We start from the raw sequence: 23352 nt of genomic DNA, 5'->3' as shown, positions 1-23352 counted from the left end.
TCCTTATCCTAAGAGCATTTCTAATGCAACATACATATTTTTGTTTCAAATCGTCATTTCAAACCGTCAACTCAATATATCACGTTAGATTTCAAACTTACAAAAAGTCAAACATAACATATATTTCTCCTTTAGTGATTATTACCCGTCCTTGTTTTAAACTATCAGATCACCATCCATTTCATAAACTACTTTTTTATTTATTTAATCTAGTGACAATTTATATATTTTATAACTAATAATTTTAAATATAAAAAACACATATTTAATTACTCGGTTAAATTTTATCATCTTCAAATATTATTATAAAAAGTGATTATTTTCTATTTATAATTTTTAACTATTTCATTCCTTTGAAAACAAAAATAGTGATAGAAAAGTAATCCATATGTCACAAACTGTTTATTTTCTCTCTTTTATATGGCAACCTCCAATGATGGAGGTCACTTTGTGAGTTTTGTTTGGAATACAAACACTTGCCACTTGCCTAGATGTCTCTACTATTAAGAGCGTCCCCAACAAGCTCCATCTCCTTAGGTCTGGATCTACGTGGCGGACGGTAAACTCGAGAAAAGCCAAGTCCACCATTGTGAAGAGAGGTCTTTGAGAGAAAAGTTTGCTCCTGCAAACTTGAAACAAACTTTATATGGCATATTCACTCTCTCTTTCTATCTCACATACATATATATACACACATTATATGTATATCTTTAATAATTTTTAATAGGTTTGTAGAGGTTTGTTTTTGTGGAAAAAAGGAATGGTTTTAGGAAAAAATTGGAATCTGATGTGACGATGATGTGGTGGTTTGTGAAGGTTTGTTGCTGTGGATGCTCTAATATAGTAAAATTGTCAATAAACTTATACGTTTATGTAGCAAATGAACGATAAACACACTACAATTACCATACACAATCAAAATGGTTGTGATACATGAGACATGGTCATGCACATGTTTCAACTACAGGACTTATATGCGGTGAAAGTCGGTACGCTACTAGTACTCGCATTCAGGATTCATTAATAACCGTAAAAATAATAACATTTAGACAAATTACAAAAGCTAAGACCTTTAATATTCCCTCTTAAGTCGAAATATATTACAAGCAAAGCTGTGAAAAAACCCGAGTTTTGTAGCAAGAAAAAGCGGATATAACTGTTATAACTTCTACGTAGAATCACATCTACAAACACGAGTGTAAACATGTACAAGGACATCCCCAATCTGAGCAACTTTTAGTATAGTATCCGAAACACAACTTGATGCTTTACGAGAAAAACTTATAGGTTTTGGCTTGAACAATGATCGATCTTAGCCCGCCTATAGGTGACACCACCATTATAGCAACTCCAAGCACAATACAAATCTAAAATTTATAAATTTATGTCAATAAAATCGATTATCAATAAAATCGATTAAAATGTAGCAAGAAAGAAATTTCGTTTAGCATGTTTAAGTACATACCCAGTTGGTAATCCACGATAAGCTCCATCGTTTAGGTTTATAGATCGAAAGCCACATGATGCAAGGCAACTGACGATAAAAAACACGATTAAGAAACCATGAATCCGGTGTTTAAACGAAGAAAAAGTTGCTTACAAAGTATGTTGTTGGCGCGAACGCAAACCCTCCAAAGAATCCAAGTAATCCACCAAAGAAAGGGAAGCAAATGCCGATGAACATTGTGATCGCTGCAAACCGAATCAACAAAATTATTTAATCGTGTTACGGACTGAAACCATTGCTAGGTATGGGACTTGTCCCACATCAGTTGTATGGGCAACTGATGTGGGGTTTATAAGCCAAATGGGTTCCCTCACCTATCAGACTAGTCTTTTGGGTTGAGTTCTTCTGTTTGGCTTGTAACATTGGTATCAGAGCCAACTTCGGAGTGGTGGCCTGGAGTGAGCCAGCCGTGACCAACGAGGACTCGGAGTGGTGGCCCGCGGAGTGGTGGCCTGGAATGAACCAGCCGTGACCAACGTGGCTGTGACCAACGAGGACGTTGGCCCTTAAGGAGGGTGCATTGTTACAGACTGAAACCATTGCAAGGTATGAGACTTGTCCCACATCGGTTGTATGGGCAACTGATGTGGGGTTTATAAGCCAAATGAGTTCCCTCACCTATTAGACTAGTCTTTTGGATTGAGTTCTTCTGTTTGGAAACAAATCGGTTATTTAAGTGCTTATACCCAGTGTTGTAAAAGTCGCTAGTCGGGTGGTGGGGTGGAGACTATCGATTAATCAGGATTAATCAAATCGGACTTTATTGTATAATTTTTAATTATATACACACACAAACGCACTTTGACTGAAATCTCGCTAGAAACTGTTGATTTTTGCTGAATCTCGCCGGAAACCACTGATTTTGGCCGGAACCTCATCTAAAAATCCGATTAAGTCCGATTAATCTTGATTTTGGCAGGATTTTACCATTGACTGATTAATTGGCCGATTAACCGAAAAGTAATAAGTGAAGTGGGGATTATCGATTAGTCGGGGATTAATCGATACCTAGGGGTGCAAATGAGCCGAGTTGCTCGCGAGCTACTCGAGATCGGCTCGTTAAAAAACTCGATCGAGCCGAGCTTAATCGAGCCCGAGCTCGAGCCTGAAAATAAGCTCGTTTAATAAACGAGCCCAAGCTTCACATATCGAGCTCGAGTCGGCTCGCGAGCCTAATCGAGCCTGTCATTTAGATAATTTTTTTAAATATATATTGAATAATTATTAATTAATATATATAGTGTTATGAAAAAATAAATAAATTTAACTAATTAATATATATTATTTTATATATAAATTATAATAGAAAACTATATATAAAATAATTATAATTATATAAAAAATAGTTGATAAATAGTAAGCGAGCCGAGCCCTAGCTTTAAAAGTCATTCACAAGCCGAGCTCGAGCTTTGAAAATAGAGCTCGAAACGAGCTGAGCTCGAGCTGTTTGTAAGTTAAACGAGTCGAGCTCGGGCTCGGCTCGACTCGTTTGCACCCCTATCGACACCTAGTCGGGATTTTTGCAACACTGCTTATACCCGTTACCTAACTGATAAGATTTGCTTGCTTACCAACATACAAATTCCTCGTGATAAACCGAAGCATGAAACTAGGCGCAAAGTTCAACTTCTTTACCAACACGGTTTCAATCATATCAAACACCGGCATTGCATAGATCTACATAACAAAAACAACAGCTTCATATCATATCATAATATTAATAACGACTTACGACTGTATAAACGACTACATTAATGAATGTTACTAACCTGGTAACTACCGATAACGTGAACCACAACGAACAAATTAGCCATGCCAATCAACCAAGTTGGCTTATTCAAAGTAATAAGAATATTATCATCAACCTCATTTCCAAAAATATAGTATCCAACAAGAGCAACTGGAAAATAACACAATGCAACTACTATGTATGCAACAATAACACCCTTCCACATAGGACCTTTCGAAGGCTTCTCGGGTGTTGATGGGATCGTCGCTTGAATCTCCAACACCACATTGTGCCCCGCGTATGCAAATGCCACGTCACCTAATGCGCTAAAGAAGTTAAACACGGTGCCAGATGCACTCTTGGCCTTGTAACCGTATTCTACATTCGGTTGCACACCCTTTCCTAGGGAAGCTGTCCAAGCTATAGTAGAGTAACTACATTGTAAACAAAATAACATAGTTAAACCAGTGATTATCGAAAGTCGAAATCTTATTATGTTCGTTTGTTTAATAAATGAACAGACATTAACAAAGAACTAAATGAACCAACAAGAACAAAGGCCATGTTCGTTCAAATGTGTACGTGAATGTTCAATAATGTGTTCTTTTGCATTTATTTATTTTCGTTAGTGCTTGTTCATTTATTTTTTAATGACTTTTCCGATCTTATGATATAGATTTAAGAAAATTTAGAGCAAACTGCGGTTTTCGTCCATGTGGTTTGTTCAAATCTGCAGTTTTAGTCCAATAGTTTCAAATTTGCGATTTTCGTCCCCGTGGTTTCATTTCACTTGTAGTTAAACCCAACCACACTAACGTTGTTTATTCTGATCGTTAAACTCATTAGTGTGCCCCTCACAATTTTGTCTTTTAATTTTCCCCAAATACACCCCAACCCTCCCGTGAGGCGGCTTGCGGATTGCGGTTGGGGTTTATTTGGGGAGAAAAATGACAAACTGCCCCTCACGTGAGGGGCACAATAATGGGTTTAACGACCAGACTTAACGGGGTTAGTGGGACCGGGTTTAATTGCAAGTGAAATGAAATTAAACAAAAACCTTAACAAACGAACACGAACAAGGCCTAGTTTTACCTGAGAGACATGACGGCGGCAGCCAACGAGACACCCGCAATGGAATTAAAGTTCGGAAGATGCGAAAGAACAAAATGAACCAAGGCGAAGATCATTATAAAATAAGTAAGTTTAATATCCTTGCAATGATCTCCACAAACCAAATGATGAAACTTATATAATGATTTCCCACCAGTGACCATATAAACAATACACACACCAACTTCCACAATCAACTGCTGTGGGACTACAATATAAAGGCCTAACTTTTTACCAAAAGCATGTTGTCCTAGCTCATGATATCTGTCAAATCTTTTACCAGGTACCATTTCATGCATCTCAACCATTTGCCATAATGTGTATAGAGTTACTATCCATGATATTACTAGCACGGCAACACCGGGTCCCCTGAAAATTGCGTAAACACTCACTCAGTGGCGTAGCTTAGTTGGGAACAGGGGTGGCCCCGGCCCCTTATGTTTTTTTCTCGGTGGTGTAAATTTATTTTTTTTCGGCCTGAAATTTTTATACATAGACTTAGGGGTGCAAACGAGCTGAGCCGAGCCCGAGCTCGACTAGGCTCGAGCTCGGCTCGTTTAACTTACAGAGCTCGGCTCGTTTCGAGCTCTATTTTCAAAGCTCGAGCTCGGCTCGTGAATGAATTTTGAAGCTCGAGCTCGGCTCGTTTACTATTTATCAATTATTTTTTTATATAATTATAATTATTTTATATATTTTTTTCTATTATAATTTTATGTATAAAAGAATATATATTATTTAGTTATTTTTATTTATTTTTTCATAACATTATATTTATTAATTAATAATAAGCTCGATCGAGATCGGCTTGTTAAAAAGCTCGCGAGCTACTCGAGATCGTGATCGTGCTCGATAAGCAAAGCTCGGGCTCGGGCTTGTTTATTAAACTAGCTTATTTTTAGGCTCGATTTCGGGCTCGGGCTCGATAAAGCTCGGCTCGATCGATTTTTTTAACGAGCCGATCTCGAGTAGCTCGCGAGCATCTAGGCTCATTTGCACCCCTACACATAGTCTAAATTTACCTGTTTCTGACCGCCTGATACCCTCCGTTTTTCGCTCGGTAGGGTAAATTTATCCTTTTTCGGCCGAAAACTTTTAAACATAGTGTAAATTTACCCGTTTCCGACCGAAATTTTGAGCCTGACCCCTCCTTTTTATGCTGGGTACTGTAAATTTATCCTTTTTTTGTCCAAAATTTTTATACATAGTGTAAATTTACCCGTTTCCGACCGAAATAATGAGCCCACCCCTCTCTAGTTTATGATTTTTTTATACATATAGAGTCCGGCCCACTTGACGCGTATGTCCAAGCTTCGCCATTGCACTTACTTCAATCACTTACTGTTTAAATTTTCGGATATTTTGGATATTTGAAATATAATTTTATTAAAGATTCTTAAATATATTTTAAAAAAATTATTACATAATAAAATATTTTTTTTAGAATTCGAATAGCTATTAGGATATTTGAATTCAAAATATCTGAAATTTCGGATATCCAAAATTTCGGTATTTAAGGGAAAAGTTAAGGGACTGACCATCCGAGTTCGGACATGGCGTACGGGAGACTGAGGACGCCAGCGCCGACCATTGCGGTGACGTTGTGGAAAGCGGAGTACCACCATTTCGCGTTTCGTGATGACGTGATCGGAAGCCACGCGTCGATGGCTTTCTCCTTCTCGGTTCTATTGTCGACCTGTTCATTCCGAATGTTACTGTAAGTTTGGCTCGGTTTGACTTACGAGAGCTTAAGCTCAAGCTCGTTTTGTTTCAAGCTTTTTTTTCCTAGAGTTTGAGCTTGACTTGTAAGTTGTTTTTACAAGTTCAGGCTCGGCTGGAGCTTGACTCGTTTATTACTTATTAGTTATGTTATATATGTTTGTTTTTAATGATTTTTATATATTTTAAGAGTAATCTTAGACGACCCTAAACTCGGCTCGAGCCTCATGTAGTACCACACTCGATCCAAAGCTAGGTTCGAGCTTGGTTGTGTAATGCGAAATTAATACATAGGTAAAGCTTTGGAATATGCAAGTCTCGAGCTCGAGCTTAATAACTAAATGAGCTTTATTTAGAACTCGAGCTCAAGCTTGATCTTGAAAAGGTTCGGCTCGTTTCAAGTTTTTCTATTGATTCAATCTCGAGCAACTTATGACCAGCGTCGCTCGGTTGGGTCCCTACTTGTATGAATAGTTGAAAGGGTGTGTAAAAGAGAATGGTTTTTGATGGAAAATAAATGGCATTAAAATTATAATACAAAATAAAAGTAATTACAGTTTTGAACTAGAATAATTGTGTTATTAAAAATAAATTAGTGTGATATAATTACTCTAGTTTATAATATAATAATAATTACTTTAATGTTAACAAAATTACTCTAGTTATTATAAAAATCATTTGTATTCGATCCAAACCTTTAAAATATAGATATTTAAATGATTTTTCTTTTATTATCTTAAAAATAATTTTGTGTTAGAACTTAAAAATCTTCTCATTGATTGTTCAGGAATCAACTTGCGGTGTGTACAAGTGATGTCCATGCAATTGAGTATTTGAGTGTGTGGTGTAGGGGTATTAAAGGACGTGTCCGTGACTAAATTAATCTACCATATAAAGTTTACAAACAGTGTATATAGTTTATACATGTATTTTTAAATAAAAAACGAGAAAATTATTAACTAAGTAGTTATATATTTTTCCAAGTAATATAAAAATTTTAGTATTTTAAGATGATTCTAGCAAAATATTGTTTTATAAAGTTGTAATTATCGAATAACACTTATATAAAAAAAAGATGGGTTATTAAATTTATTATCTCCATCACTTGATTTTTATTTTAATAAAAAACTAGAAAATTATTAACTAAGTAGTTTTATATATTTCCAAGTAATATTAAAATTTTTAGTATTTTAAGAAGAGTCAAGTAAAGTATTGTTTTATAAAGATCAAATAATACTTTTAACATGTACATAAAAGACAAAACACTATTATATATAGTATATGGAGTCATTTAGTCCAGAAATTTGTGTCAAATAATTAACATGGTGACATATACATTATAAATACGGGAAAGTTAACGTACAAATGAAAGTAACGTGTTAAACGTAAAAATCAAGTAGAGTAATTACATCGAAGACATAATTACTCTACGATGTAATTACATAGTTATTCAACTTGTATATATAATTACTTTACTTGATTATCACGTTTAGCATGTTAATTTCATCTATATTTTATCCAAACTCATAAATATGAAGATGTAAATAGAAGAGGCAACATATATATAATAACCCAGAAACTTATAAAACATCTATGGAAACAAACCACAACCATGTTATTTAAAGAGGCGATCGCGATACCTTGTCAGCAGCATATTGTTGGTTTTGTGTGCTAGTCATGGTGCCATCACTAACCATTGTGACATAAAAACTTGAATAATCAACTAGCAAAACAAAAACCAATATAAAGGAGTGAGGTTTGAAGTTTTGGTGAGTGTATGTATGTGTGTATATTTATAGAGAAAGATGTAATTGAACATAGAATTGGTAGTCAATTGTATTTGTGGTTAGCTGTATCCAGGAAGCCCTGGAATCATGGGATCCATGTGGTTGATTTAGTCAACGATCGGTATTGGCTAGCTTCAAGCCTTCAATGTCATAAATATAATTAGTTTATTTATTTGAACGGAAATTAATTTTTAAATTTAAAAACAGTTTTTTAGACATCATAATTTCATACCAAGTGAAACTCATTTTAATTTAAGTCTTCATTAGCGATATTATGACTCTTAATTATTAAACTTGTTTGGTTTTTAAGTTTCAAAAAACTTTACTGTTTTGATTATGTTAACAGATGTTAGAATCATATGCAAACAGTGCAATTATATTATTACTCTAAAGTTTTTGAATTAGGACAACTTTATCTTTTTTTGGTAAAAACTATAGTTTAAAAGTATATATTTATAATAATTACTCAAGTTATTTGTATTATTTGAAGCAGATCTCATCTTATAAAAAAAACATTTTTTTTCATAATTCCTTTTAATCTAAATAAACCTTGTGGGCTCGTTGTTTAACCCGCACAAGTGGGGATTAAACTAGCAATATCTATGTAGAAGTTTGACTTATTTGTTGCCGTATAGATTTCATTGCTTTAAAATGTGACAGGCGCTTGAAATTGAATGATTTTCTTTTGTAATTTCTAAATGTTCATATTTATTCAAGGAGAAAAGTGAGGCTATTCAAGCCAATTGGGAGGGGGGGGGGGGGGGGGTTGATCATGTAGGACTAATGTTTTAAAAATGGTACGTGCCGATATAGCATATTTTCATAAGACAACAGGTATTTAGAGCCCGGTATTTTTGGACAGTTTGCTAGAATATCATACCACCCGGTTTTTAAAACACTGGTTTAAACTGGCAAACCGGTTTTAAATCCAAATGATTTTTGATATTTTTGCAACCCATATTTTTTTAAAAGCAACTTTTAACATAGCGGATAAAAGTGAAACGAGTACACACGGTAAAGGACGATTCGTTAATCAACCAATTTTGTATCATGAAATCGAATGTTGTTTAATAACATCTTTTGTAATTGACTAATTTCGTATTCAAATAACAAACTTTCTATATGATTCAACCATTGTTCATGTGTGATATTTGGTTCAACTGTGATTTTTCTTAATGTACTTTTGGGTTATTTTTTGAGTTGTAATTGTATTTATATGAAATTGCAAGGTAACTTATTCAGCCCAGTTGAACCTCCCGGTTTAACAGATTGTACTATTTTTGAACTAAATCCGATACGAGTAAAATACTGGTTATTAAAACGTTGTGTAAGACGATTTAAAATATGAGAAATTATTTTTAACAGGCATTGCTCAATTACATTTGCTCAATTACAAAAATGATGAGTGACAAAGAACACATCTTTCCTTAGGGCTAAACAAATACGTAAGAGAACGAGCTTAGAGTGGGAGAATTAAAGTAATTTCAATTTTAATTTTGTTTGATGTTCAATTGTTGCATCTTTCCTTTTGCTATGCTCCTTTTCGTCTTTCGAATATTTTTGGGCTTCTAACTTCTTGCTAGTAGTTCCTGGTTTTTATTTCTATAAAACTTTGGACTTTAAAAAAACACATGGTTTAAGACTTTAATAGCAAAGCATATGTTAATATCTTATTTTGTTACATTCTTCATTTTCTTTAAAGATAAATTCTTTAAGGATTAAAAAATATTAAATATAATGACATTTAATGAGTAGAATAGGAATTTGGAGATACAAGTGCAGACTTTAGAATTTAGTGTAGTGGGGTAGTATCATGATACAAGCATGAAATTAAGGGAAATCTGAGAGACGACTTTGACTTTTTAGTATGTAATTGTTGTCATGTTTTTGTTTGCCATACCTTTTTAAACTCTATTTGTCGACATTCATTTTAAAAAAAAATTGAGATAACTTGACAAAAACAACTAAGAATGTTTTAATTCTGTTGCTTATATTTTATATGTTAATTGAATTTTTTTAGGGTGTTGTGAACTTGTGATATAGACGTATAGCTAAAATTAAAGAATTTGTTAAAAAAAAGAAGGGTGCAAAAGAGTTGAATTGAGTTTGATTTAGGTCGAGTTTAACTCGTTTAATTTAACAGATGCTAGTTCAACTCCGAGTAAATTAAAAGTTTGAATTCGGTTTATAATTACTCGTTTTATTATTGTTTCTTATATAATTATATATTATTTTAACTAATATACTATTTGTACAAAGAGTAAGTTATACTCTAATACTTGGCTTACAAGTCTAAATGTGTAATCAAGATCATTTTTACAACAAAGGCTGGTACTCGATTATTAAATGAATCAAATTTAGACTAGAGTGTGGCTTTGATCGAGCTTTTAGTGAGTTGTTATCGAATAATACACGACCAAGCCAACTTGTTTATGCCGCTAGTTAAATTACGCATGTGACACGTTTAGTTGAGAAAGTATAACGTGTTATTGGTTTAATGTTCAAAAAGTTAAAATAATTACGAACCAACCATAGTTATACTGTGAATGAGATAATTATAAAACTAATCTAAACACCAAGACTCTAGTGTACCGGGGTATCGTTCCTAGCCTCCTCATCCTCTTTTGTAGATAAATCCTCCGCCAAACCACTATTGCCAAGTGCGATGACACTTTTGGGCGTTGATCGGGTAACTACGCTAAGGGTAAGCGGTGTAGGGCCAACCCATCTCAAACCAATCAAAACATTTTTATCGTAATTTTTATTTATAAGAAGAATATTAAATAATCATTAGGGGTGTTAGTTAAGCTATTACGCGTCTTTATATAAAAGAATGTTAGTAAAAGTCATTATAGCTACATAACAATGGTGTTGCATTATTCACCTTTTAGTTAAACCCCACAAGTTTAAGATATAAACAAACTTCTATACATACAAAAAATTTAAAATCAACCGAAATAAATTATCAATAATCAAAAGAGCACATACAATATGTTCTAAAATTTTTTTTAACCCGTGTGTCAGACGGGCATATAAATTAGTATATTATAAATCACAAATAAATATCATTCACACAATTAGTGTGAATGGAAGAAAATCTTGTTTATAATTTGAAAGAAGTAATGAAAAGGTGATTACGTTGTCAACCTATATGATGTAAGGCCAATGACTTTAAAAAGGCAAGTCAGCTGCTTTCGGGTTTTTCCTCTCCCGACCTTACCTTATTAATTTATAGTTGTATATTACGGATATAGATGTAGATTTAATCATATATATAACTCCTAATTGTGTTTTAGTTTTAATTCATGAGAGATTGAGAGCTTGTTATCTTCACAAATTCATTTGTTGAGGTTCTTATAATATTTATAAAGACTTATTTGGAGATATTTTAAGAAACTCCGATAATCAGTGAGAGACGCTCAATTGTATGTCGTCTAGAAATACAAACCTTATATGGACGTTAGAGGTGGGGCCCATTAAAAAAAATAAATTCACACCCTTTTATGCTTATATTTTTAAAAGTTTTCTTTATAAATTTTCAATTTATATCACTGTTTTCAAACGAAAAAAAAAACAAAATTATTGATTTTACCTTATAGCCCAAAAAACCTGAAAATAGGGTGTGCAGGAACTAAAAGACTCCGCACTAGAGGACGAGCTAAGGCAACTCCTTCCGGGCTTGGCGTGAGCTGCCAACCAATACCCGAAAATAGGGTATTAAGATACCTGGTTTCTGATTACCCAGTTCTATACCCGACCCGAACTCGATAGATAGCGTATGATTTTTAGAGGAAATACCCAGACCCGAACCCGACTCAGGTATTGCCAATACCTGATTTTCCAATACCCGATTTATACCCCTCTATATACAGCATGTGTGAAAACTCAAAACTCATTCCATTGGGCTTATAATCTATCTTACTTGGGCTTATTTGTTCCTTATCCTTTCAATAAACTGGGCCTATACACACAATCACTCTATAATATTCTTCAATCTTATATTATTTTTTATTTTATATCTAACCACCACTCCACTCCACTCCACTCCACTCCACTCCACCTGTAACTAACTGCTTCCTCCAAACCAACCTTAAAATATGGGACCCAAACAAGCCGCCATAAACCTCCTAACCAACCTAACACGCGCCGCCGTCGGTCTCGGAGCCGCCATCGCCGCCGAGTCCGCCTTCTACACCGTGGACGGCGGCGAACGCGCCGTCCTATTTGACCGCTTTCGTGGTGTTCTTGACGATACAGTAGGCGAAGGCTCCCATTTCCTCATCCCGTTGATCCAAACACCCTATATATTCGATATACGTACCAGACATCACACGTTCTCGTCGGTATCTGGTACCAAAGACCTTCAGATGGTTAATCTTACGCTGCGGGTTCTCTCGAGACCGGATGTTGGCCAGTTGTCGTATATTTTTAAAACCCTGGGTGTTGAGTATGATGAGAAGGTTCTCCCCTCCATCGGTAATGTCCGAAATTATTTTGTTTAATAAACGAACGAACATGAACGCACGTTTTGTTTTGTTTGTTCGTGCATGTTCAAGATAGTCTGTTTATGTTCGTTCATTTGTGTTCTTTTATTTAAATTTTAATAAATACGTAAGTAGTTATAATGTTATATAAATATATATAAACATAAAAATGGAGCGTTTAAACTATATGCATGCATGTACATATAGACTTGGTTACGTTTGGTCAGTTATGTTAATTTATGTTTGTTCAGTTAAAGAACGAATATGAACATATGTTTTATTCGTTCATATATGTTCATGAACGTCTGCATATGTTCGTTTGTTTAGATTTTTATATATACCTAAGTATTTATAATCAGTGGCGAAGCTTGGACTAAGACACCGAGGGCCGGACTCAAAATGTATACAAATTTTCACAAAATAAGGTGGCCGGGCTCAAATGTTCGGCCAAAAACGGCTAAATTTACACTACGAATAAAAATTTTCTGCCGAAAACGACAAAATTTTACACTACGTACAAAAAAATTTCAGCTGAAAATGGCTAAGTTTACACTACGAATAAAAAATTTCAGACGAAAACGGATAAATTTACACTATTGCGTAAAATAACAGGGGCCGAGGCCACCCCGGGCCCTAAGCAACCTTCGTCACTGGTTATAATTATATAGATATAAACATAAAATGGACTTGTTTAAATTTTATGTTTCTTTGTGTTCTTTTATGTTTGTTCTATCGTGTTCATTTAAGTTTATATGTTTGTGTTTGTTTACGTTCGTGAAATGTCAATTTAGGTTTTAAACAAACAAATAAGAACATGCCGGTTTTCTTAGTGAACAAACATGAACACAAAAATTTGTTCGATTATATGTACATCGTCGTGTTCATATATACGTATTTGGTTAAAGATAAAGAAACAAACATGAACATACCTCCATTCATGTTCGTTCGGTTTATTTACATACATACAAATAGAGTCATTATTAATTGTTATTTATAAATATGTCACACTAACAAAGCATAACACATATACTAATACTAATAAAAAGTAGTGTTTATATCGTAATTATAATTACATTAGACAAACGGAAACAAGTCATATAAAAAAATAAAATTACATATTCATAGTTCTTTATGTCATAACATTACTATAAACAACGTCACACTAACAAAACCGTAACACCTAATAATAATAATTCCTAACAGGTAACGAGGTACTGAAGGCCGTTGTAGCTCAATTCAACGCCGAGCAGCTTCTCACCGAGCGTAATCAAGTTTCAGCCTTAATTCGCGAGAGTTTAATCCGCAGGGCTCGAGATTTCAACATTGTGCTTGACGACGTTGCGATCACACACTTAGGGTACGGCGCAGAGTTCTCAAAGGCGGTTGAGCAGAAGCAGGTGGCACAGCAGGAGGCAGAGAGATCCAGGTATGTGGTGGCTAAGGCGGAACAGGAACAACGAGCGGCGATTATTAGGGCGCAAGGAGAGAGTGAGTCTGCTAAGCTGATATCTGAGGCGACTGCGGCTGCAGGCAATGGGTTGATTGAACTTAGGATGATTGAGGCTTCTAGGGAGATATCTGCAACATTGGGAAAGAGTAATAGTGTGACTTATCTTCCGGGTAGCGATAGCCGGATGCTTTTAGGGGTTAATCCTTCTCGTTAAGCAGCGCGCAGATGATATAAACGCGCGTGTGCTAGATTAGCTAATTTGAATAAACCTGCAAGTGATCAGTAGTGGTTTAATAAATATGAATCTTCTATAGAGTTTGTATTAGGTTAGGTTTTGAATGAATCATCTAGTTGTTACAATCTGAAACTGATAAATAATGTATTTATCTTATTGATTTTTATATTCAATTTCACATTTAAATTTGATATTTGTTGTGTGATCATAGGGACGAGCATTTTGTCCTAAACACCCGTACTCGTATCCGTATATACCTGTACCCGTACCGATTTAGCATATTTGGTATGGGCATTGGTACTCATTTTTATTGAATTTTGGTACATCTACAATCAGGTACATTTGGTCTTTTGTACATGTTTGGAGTATACACGGGTTTAATTGAGATTCTTCATATTTAATATATAAAATAAGTTCTCTAACCATCATGTTATTATTGAACTAAGTACCAAACGTTTCTTCAAAATTAAATAATATAACATCCAATACTCGAGCCAACTAACAAATCACTTAAAGTCGGCAACCGAATTAGCTTCAATACTGTCTTATCATTAAATTGACGGCCAATTTGATACATGTACTAATTTGGTACCCGTCACGAACCTGTGCAAGTACCGATAGCCGGACTAATTCTGGTTGTTTGTTACTGGCACCGGTATCGGTTTCAAGATCGTCGAAGATTTGGAAATAAAAAAGCAAAGTGGTACAAAAACGGGTATTGTACCGAAATACCCATACCATACCGAAAAATTTGGTACAAGTATTGGTACATGTTTTTATTGATTTTTGGTACGAGTACAATCGGATGTATGTACGGGTACGGATACACATGTAATGTTCCAAACTCATCGCTATGTGATCATGCTTGTGATTTTCAACTTAAAACATAAAGCTTTTGGAGATTATAAGTTCACGTGATAACGAATGGCATGTTCACATCATCACATGTGTTTGCTACTTCTTGTAGTGTGTAGATGTTTTCTTAGACTTTGGGTAATGGGGCGCGGAGGGTGGGTGGGGGGGGGGGGGGGGGGGTTGATCCAGGTGGCTGCAAACGTGGCTCGCGCACACCATTACCACCCTTGCGTGAGCGACGGCGCGGTTGGCAGGGGCGAGCCGGACCACGAGGCGCAAGAATGAGGATGTAGAGAGAGAAAGTGCGATTGGGTTTTTGAGAGAGAGAGAGAGTGTATGTTTTTGGATCGGTGGTGGTGTGATCGGTGAAGGTGAAGAAGAAGATCGGTGTTGGTGGTGGTGGTGTGATCGGTGGTCCGGTGAGAGACGACGGCGGTGGTCCGGTGATCGGTGTTGGTGGTGTGATCGGTGAAGGTGAAGAAGAAGATCGGTGTTGGTGGTGGTGGTGTGATCGGTGGTCCGGTGAGAGACGACGGCGGTGGTCCGGTGATCGGTGTTGGTGGTGTGATCGGTGAAGGTGAAGAAGAAGATCGGTGTTGGTGGTGGTGGTGTGATCGGTGGTCCGGTGAGAGACGACGGCGGTGGTCCGGTGATCGGTGATGGTGGTGTGATCGGTGAAGGTGAAGAAGAAGATCGGTGTTGGTGGTGGTGGTGTGATCGGTGGTCCGGCGGCGGTGGTCCGGGAAGGTGAAGAAGAAGATCGCCTGGTTGAGTTTTCTGTGAAGAAGAATATTAAATTTAATATTAATATTAAAATTAATATTTAAAATAAATAAATAACTGGATTAAAACCCGGATCACCTGACCACTACACCCTTTGAGGCTTGGTTGAGGGGCTTGATCCAGTGCCATGTCATCGCCTACGTGTCGGGTTTTGCTTGGCTCACCTGAGGCTCAACCAAACCCCATTACCCTTAGTAAGTGTATTTCATTAAATGATTGTTGATTGATTTGGTAATGAAATTATGGCCAACGTGTAATGTAGTGAAAGTTAAAGATGGGATTTTCCCTAGTGGGATTGGTAGACCAGAGAAAGGGGTAAAGCTCCTTGGAGGGGCTGTTAGTCGAGATCCCTACTTTATTAAGGAGTTGGCGAGGCGGAGAACATCTCTTGTAGGGGTGCAAACGAGCCGAGCTGCTCGCGAGCTACTCGGGATCGGCTCGTTAAAAAGCTCGAACGAGCCGAGCTTAATCGAGCCCGAGCCCGAGCTCAAGCCTAAAAGTAAGCTCGTTTAATAAACGAGTCTGAGCCCGAGCTTCACCTATCGAGCTCGAGCCGGCTCGCGAGCCTAAACGAGCCTGCCATTTATATAATTTTTTAAATTATATATTTAATAATTATTAATTAATATATATATATATATATTGTTAATATATATTTTTATAAAAAATAAATAAAAATAACTAAATAATATATATATATATATATATTATTTTATACAGAAAATTATAATAGATAATAATATATAAAAACAATTATATTATTTAAAAATTAACAAATAAATGGTAAATGAGCCGAGCCCGAGCCGAGCTCGAACTTGAAAATCTACTCACGAGCCGAGCTTGAGCTTTGAAAATAGAGCTTGAAACGAGCCGAGCTCGAGCTCTGTGTAAGTTAAACGAGCCGAGCTCGAGCCTGGTCGAGCTCGGGCTCAGCTCGGCTCGTTTGCACCACTAATCTCGTGCGGTTAATCTTATGAAACTCTTACTTTGCCTTAGGGATCCCCAGAGCGAACTCCTCCTGCTTAGGTCTTGCATGGAGGTTGCTAAGTTGCTTTTTAGGTTACGAACATGCCACCCCCATATGATGGATGATGCGGTATCCTGTTTTGATAAGGGGCTTCGAGAAGCCATCGAAGACATAGTTGTATGTGGAGGCCCGTTCTTTGGTGATCTTCAGTGGCGACTTGCATCTTTACCGATGCGCTTGGGGGGTTTAGGCCTTCTTTCGGCTCTTGATGTTGGGGTTTACGCTTTTGTAGCGTCGAGGGCTCAGTCTTGGATGCTACAGAATCACATCTTAAGGAATAGCGGAGTTGTCGATCTGGACTCAGACTACGTGCAGGCGCTGGAACGCCTAAATGGCGCTCTCCCAGACTTTGACATTGGCGGTTTCTCTAATAAGGACACCGCCCCACCAAAGCCTAAAAAAACTTTGGCGAATGCCCTTTTTGGCAAAATCGCTCAGAGCCTGGGAGAAGTTTTTGGATTGTCCCCCCGACAGAAAGTGGTTATTGAATGCTTACAAGGTCCTCATGCCCAAGATTTTCTGACCGTTATCCCGATTGATGGCTTGGGCCAAAGCATGTCTGCGGTCGAGTATAGGTCCATTCTTAAGTACCGTTTGATGGTTTCAATGTACCCAGAAGACGAAACATGTCCGATCTGCCGTAAGGCTTGCCTGGATAAATTCGGAGAGCATGCGGTTCATTGCAAGGAGATGTCTGGGTTCAAATACCGACATGATTGGGTGCGGGATGTTCTTTGGGACATCTTAAGGCGAGCCGGGATATCAGCTAAAAAGGAAGCCCCCGTAAACCTCCTTACCACGGAAGGGAGATCCGCTCTACGACCGGCAGATTTGCTCGTCTTTGGCTGGGCCGGGGGAAAACATGCTTGTGTTGACCTCATAGGGGTATCTCCTTTAGCTGGTTTGAGGGATAATGAGTTTGTAGCTGGGTAAGCAATGAAAAGGGCTGAAACGAAGAAGGTGGAGAAACATGCTAAAGCCTGCGAACAGAACCAACATGTTTTTGTCCCTCTGGCTTTTGATACCTTTGGCTCCTTGGCACCGGAAGTTATCCGTTTCCTAACCAGGGTCCAACGGGTTGTGCATAGCAATGTGTCGACTCCAAAGGGGCAGGGGTATGTCTTTAGCAGGTTAAGGTTTGCAATTCAGAAAGGGGTGGCGGCGCAGCTTGTTGCCCGCCTACCTGCTATGTTGATGTAATATCTATGTTTCTTTATATAAAAAAAATACTTTTAAAAATTTTAATACATATAAAACTGGCCACACCTTTTTTTTAACGATAAATGTGTTGAAACATTTACAACGATACATCTAGATAAAAGGGATGATTCGTTACAACTATTTGCATCCCGAAACTTAAGTGACATGCAATGCACATGCTAATTATAACATCATGTTAAAAGACATTGATAGACTGTAAGTTTGATATACTGTATGTAATGATTTTGGTGTGTCCAACTTAACAGTGTATCTAAGTCCCACGTTGTAAGTTTTGAGTAAATATTGTAATGAGTTCACGCACATACGTGTATATAAAGTAACTTTGCAAGGTTTAAACTTTATATCACTCTTGTGGTGAGTTTTGATACAACTTTATATTACCCCAATATATAATGATGTGATAAACCTTATATGAGTGCATCATGATATCTCATTAACAACGTGACAATAAATATCTTCAACTTAAAGAGGGTACACAATACAAAATAAATCATAATTTATTTCCACACTTTCAGATTTTTACAGAAATTTTGAAATCAAAATCCGTTTATAACAAAGGCAAAGCTCTACCATTTATAGAAGAAGTGACCATTTAAAGAAAATGGAGCATTTAACAAAGATTAGAAATTGATCAGCAAGTCTTTTAACTTTACAAGCCTAAAGTGAGTTTGTTTTAATAAAACATAGGTGAAGAAAGTAAAATATTGGATGATCCATCTAGTAAGAATGTGAAAGATGAAGTAAAAGCAAACAATAAAAAAAACACATCAACACTTTGTCTTATATATCCAATCTTTAGTGATTAACTTATTATGTTGATATATTATCAAATACAACATAAGTTTTGATCTAAAACTTGATTATTACTTTAGGCTTTCGTATCAAGAAGTGACTATTGGTACAAAATTTTGATTAAAAACGATGAAATGAATCACTACCATTCATTTATCTTGTGAGAATAAAATGAAGTATTATGTTATGTTGTTTGGTAAAAATAAACCGCATGATTGAAATGCAAATGATAAAAATGCCCTACCTCAGAATAAAGGAAGTTTATCAAAATAAAAATGGTAACGGTGACAGACTGACAGCGACGAGACATGGTGGTAGTCAGGTGGCAACGGTGGTGGTCATGCTGTGACAGTGGTGTTAACGGTGTTAAATGCTAATCAACTTTGTGCATTAATTGTTAAAATTTGAGCAAGTGAATCAATAACACAAACACGAGATTTGATCAACACACGACTCTTTTATTAAGAAAACGACAAACGAGAAAAACTTAATAATTATCTAATACATTGAACCTAGGGTATATATAAACCCATGGTTCCTAATCCTATACTAACTCAAATATAGAATTTGAATCTAAAACAAATATGATTCTATAAAATAAGACTAATTTATCTTATAATAATAAACTAATTATTATATTAAATATCCTTCGAGATATTAGGAGACTTCAATCTGATTTGGTGTTGGACACGTTTAACATTAATAGATATGGACTTTAAGCCAATTATCAAAATTAACATACAAAGCATATATTAACATGATTAGGCTATCATATGAGTGTTTGATTAGAAGCATAATTCGAAAACACTTGTAACTTTTCGTTATTCATCATTCATAAAAGTAATATTAATATAAGTAAATAAACCATTGCATTTATCAAAATTGTGAACAAGAGTGTTTGTTCCAAAATGTAAAAAACCAAACTATATCTCTTAATTATTCCGCAAACAACTTCATGACCATGAAGCTAAATCAATCGGCACGCAATCGTGGTAACTCGAGCATCACCAACAGCTCAAGACTTAGCCATATGACGGATCAAGTCAACAACACGGTTACTGTATCCCCATTCGTTGTCATACCAAGACACAAGTTTTACAAAGTTGTTATTCAAAGCAATACCCGCCTTTGCATCAAATATGCTAGACCTCGAGTCACCCACAAAATCCGTAGACACAACATCATCCTCGGTGTATCCTAGGATTCCCTTCAAAGTTCCCTCCGCCTCAGCTCTGCACAACATAACATTTACCACTAATCCAAACACCGAAACTTTAAAGTTAAAATATCATTCATAACATTATGAAGTATTCAGATGATTTTACTTGATAGCAGCCTTGATATCATCATATGAAGCAGGCTTCTCGAGCCGAGCAGTCAAGTCAACCACTGATACATCAACCGTGGGGACACGGAACGACATCCCTGTCAGTTTCCCGTTAAGGGCAGGAAGGACTTTTCCCACAGCCTTCAAAAAAAAATAGTTATGATACATACGTAAATAAAACTTCATAATCTTCATAATCGTACACGCTAGTACCTTAGCAGCGCCAGTGCTACTCGGAATAATATTAAAAGAAGCGGCTCTTCCGCCTCTCCAATCCTTCATTGATGGTCCATCAACAGTTTTTTGAGTTGCTGAACATTTTAAAAAAAAAGTTAGTATGATACATAATACATTGATACTATGAACTATAAGACTACACTATATGTTATGAAAATGAATAAAAGATATGTTAACCTGTGATGGAGTGAACAGTGGTCATAAGGCCTTCAATAATGCCAAATTTGTCATGAATGACCTATATTATAATTCCAAGAACATTAAACTTTATAAATCAATTAACAAAATGTGACAAATATGTTACAAATCTTACTGTACTATTAAAGCAATACAAGATATTCACATGGTCTTCAACTAGCATGTCCACTTAGGCTTTTAAGTCATCTGGTTTCCATATATAGAATTACCACATAATTCACTAATTATGTTTTCTAGAATCATCACCTCACTAATTAATTAATTCTATAATTATAACCAACTATTTCCTTTCAAATGATTTGAAACCCGATTTTGACCACAATTAATTATTTATAACTGATTTTTGTTCCCTTTTTTAATATGACTATTATTTTAGCAATTCAATTATTTGAATATTTATACAGTTTCTCATTCCACTTCTCATTTCACCATTAATACATATTTTTCCTACATCTTGTGGTTTTGAGAGAACACGGTAAAGAATTCTTATGATATCTACATATATATGACGTTTGAAATATTTTCCACCCGTGTGTCACACGGGTCGATATCCTAGTAATGTATCTAACCTTTGCCAATGGAGCAAGACAATTGGTGGTACAACTGGCATTAGAGACAATGGTGATATCAGATTTGTACTCTTTTTCATTTACACCCATAACAAACATTGGAGCATCTGCACTTGGAGCTGAGATCACAACCTTCTTTGCACCTCCCTAATCAACAATTAAACATTATTATTAATATTTTTTTTAACTGCATCAAACTTGCAATAAGCGAATAATTTAACATTAATAACCTTCAAGTGTGCAGAAGCTTTCTCTTTATCGGTGAACACACCAGTCGATTCGACAACATATTCGGCCCCGGCTTCACCCCATGGGATTTCCTCAGGGTTCCTGCAAATTAGTTTAATATTATTAATAATTTTGATACTATGCAGTCGATATTTAGTTTAATAGTATTAATAATTTTGATACTATGCAGCCGATATCGCTGATATATCACTAATATATTGGTGATAGGTTATCAGTCCCTTAGCAAAATATCGGTCATAATATTGGTCCCGGTATTATCAGCGATATTGACTGATATTTGACCGATGTTGGACCGATATTACCGATATCAGTGTTTTAAGTCTTAATTCTCAATTGTAGTGTTTAATGTTAGTATTTTAATTCTTAATTAATAAGTTCCTACGTGTTACAGTTTTAGTGTTTTGCAAGTTGCAAAAGGTTAATTTGTTAATGTCAGGATAATATATTGAATTGTTAATGTTAAATTGTCACATATATAAATTTTGCATGATATTAAAATTACCGATAACCCAAATGATAAATGATATCTCAAATATTGGTCATAGACCAATATCCGATATTTTTCGCATTAACTACTTAGATTTAATATAATTTGTTTCATGTTTAGTGAGAACTGAACCGAATCGAATCAAACTTACCTCATGCCAAAAACGCTAACAGGTTTGTCACCAAAGAGAAGAGACTTTGAATCCTTAACTTTGATTTCATCCTTTTTGTATTGGCCATGAACACTGTCATATTTGAACATGTAAATCTGAAAAAAAAGGTATACATTAACAAACAATCATCATCTTAAGCATTAACATATATAATTAATATATGAGTATTCTTACTAATCTAAGATGACAATTTCAGCTTCTGCATAATTTGATTGAATCAATTACCGATTTAAACTCACATTAAGTTTAACCAATAGACACATTGCGAGTAAAATTCACATAAAAAATTGCTTCGATATGTTAATTCTAGAGGATAATGTTGTATTTATCTATTTATCTGTATCTATACTACATAATAAAAAAAGTAACTTTTTGCCAAGTGTCACATGTGCATGCTCACATTTTCTTTCCGTCTATCTTTCTTATTAAATAATAACGATTTCTATAATTCCGTTTACAAAACGTTTTTCATTACAAAAAAATAAAAAAAGATAAATAAAAATAAGTTTGTTCATAAAACATTTTTATAAACAGAACATTTCTTTCATTATTTAACCCGTGTAATATTATCCATAAACGCCTGAGAAACACACCATGTAGTCAGTGGTGATGAACGGATCGTTCACGGCAACAAGTTCAATATCATCGCTTTGTAGAGCAACTCTAGCGACCAACCGGCCGATTCTTCCAAATCCTAGGCAACCAAATTAAAAAAAAAATAAAATAAAAATCAGACGAAACAAATCGGATATCGATGATCATCGGACGAGGAAGAACACAAGGTGAAGGATGAGAAATTAACCGTTGATTCCGATCTTGATCTTTGCCATGCTTAGTGTAACGAAAGAAAGAAAGAGATTTTTATGAATAAAAAGTTGTAGTTGATGGTGTAAAATGCATGTGTGTACGTACATATATATAATAATAACTTCAAGGGTGGACAGTGAAAGACGGGTTAGTTTGAATTGAACGTAGTCCGTGAGCTTCGGGTCTATATGAAAACATCATCGGACAGTACTTTAGTTATGTCCCCCAAGTTATGTCCATATTGCACATGAACCCCCCTCAAAGTTATAGATCTATTTTGGTAAATTGGAAATAAACAATCGCAACTTTTGTGTATTGTCAATAATAATCCTAACATTATAAATCACTACCAGCGGTCCAACTTTCAACTATTTTTGTTTCAATGGACCTCCGTTTAAAAACACTTAACGTTGTTAAATTCTTTTCCGAGTTTCAAACCGATGTTTTAGGGCTTTTGATCGGAAGAACGATATGTTTTAGGGCGACGAAACAATGTTTCAATTCGGGTGTTTGAACTTCCAATTAACAAAATTCAAGTCATTGAATCATCGTTTCGAGATAAGTTTACATGAGTCGAATCATATCGTTCTTCCGATCAAAAGCCCTA

General features: G+C 35.6%; 3 protein-coding genes across 3 annotated transcripts; 1 reads left to right on the top strand and 2 right to left on the bottom strand.

The window, feature by feature from the left end:
• Positions 1–946: 946 nt before the first annotated feature.
• On the bottom strand, positions 947–7857 carry LOC143556032 (lysine histidine transporter 1-like). Its single transcript, XM_077045468.1, has 8 exons — positions 7706–7857; positions 5885–6042; positions 4329–4715; positions 3277–3670; positions 3079–3184; positions 1601–1692; positions 1466–1534; positions 947–1367 (listed from the first exon to the last, which is right to left on the bottom strand). Exons 1-8 carry the CDS (start codon positions 7760–7762, stop codon positions 1269–1271), a joined length of 1362 nt encoding a protein of 453 aa, XP_076901583.1. The 5' UTR covers positions 7763–7857; the 3' UTR covers positions 947–1268.
• A 4082-nt stretch (positions 7858–11939) lies between these two features.
• On the top strand, positions 11940–14178 carry LOC143556033 (prohibitin-4, mitochondrial-like). Its single transcript, XM_077045469.1, has 2 exons — positions 11940–12328; positions 13540–14178. Exons 1-2 carry the CDS (start codon positions 11950–11952, stop codon positions 13998–14000), a joined length of 840 nt encoding a protein of 279 aa, XP_076901584.1. The 5' UTR covers positions 11940–11949; the 3' UTR covers positions 14001–14178.
• Positions 14179–19683: 5505 nt separating this feature from the next.
• Positions 19684–22827, bottom strand: LOC143556025 (glyceraldehyde-3-phosphate dehydrogenase, cytosolic-like). The gene is made up of 9 exons (XM_077045461.1): positions 22741–22827; positions 22532–22632; positions 21918–22033; positions 21261–21360; positions 21031–21177; positions 20441–20501; positions 20240–20337; positions 20025–20167; positions 19684–19931 (listed from the first exon to the last, which is right to left on the bottom strand). The coding sequence occupies exons 1-9, from the start codon at positions 22766–22768 to the stop codon at positions 19715–19717; spliced, it is 1011 nt and encodes a 336-aa protein (XP_076901576.1). The 5' UTR covers positions 22769–22827; the 3' UTR covers positions 19684–19714.
• Positions 22828–23352: the final 525 nt, after the last annotated feature.

Source organism: Bidens hawaiensis, unplaced genomic scaffold (assembly GCF_021521415.1).
Source record: "Bidens hawaiensis isolate Kalapana, Puna unplaced genomic scaffold, B.hawaiensis_p1.1 tig00018425_1, whole genome shotgun sequence".
NCBI classification, from domain to species: domain Eukaryota; kingdom Viridiplantae; phylum Streptophyta; class Magnoliopsida; order Asterales; family Asteraceae; genus Bidens; species Bidens hawaiensis.
The sequence above is the reverse complement of the archived record's forward strand: the minus strand, read 5'-3'. Positions and strand labels throughout refer to the sequence as shown.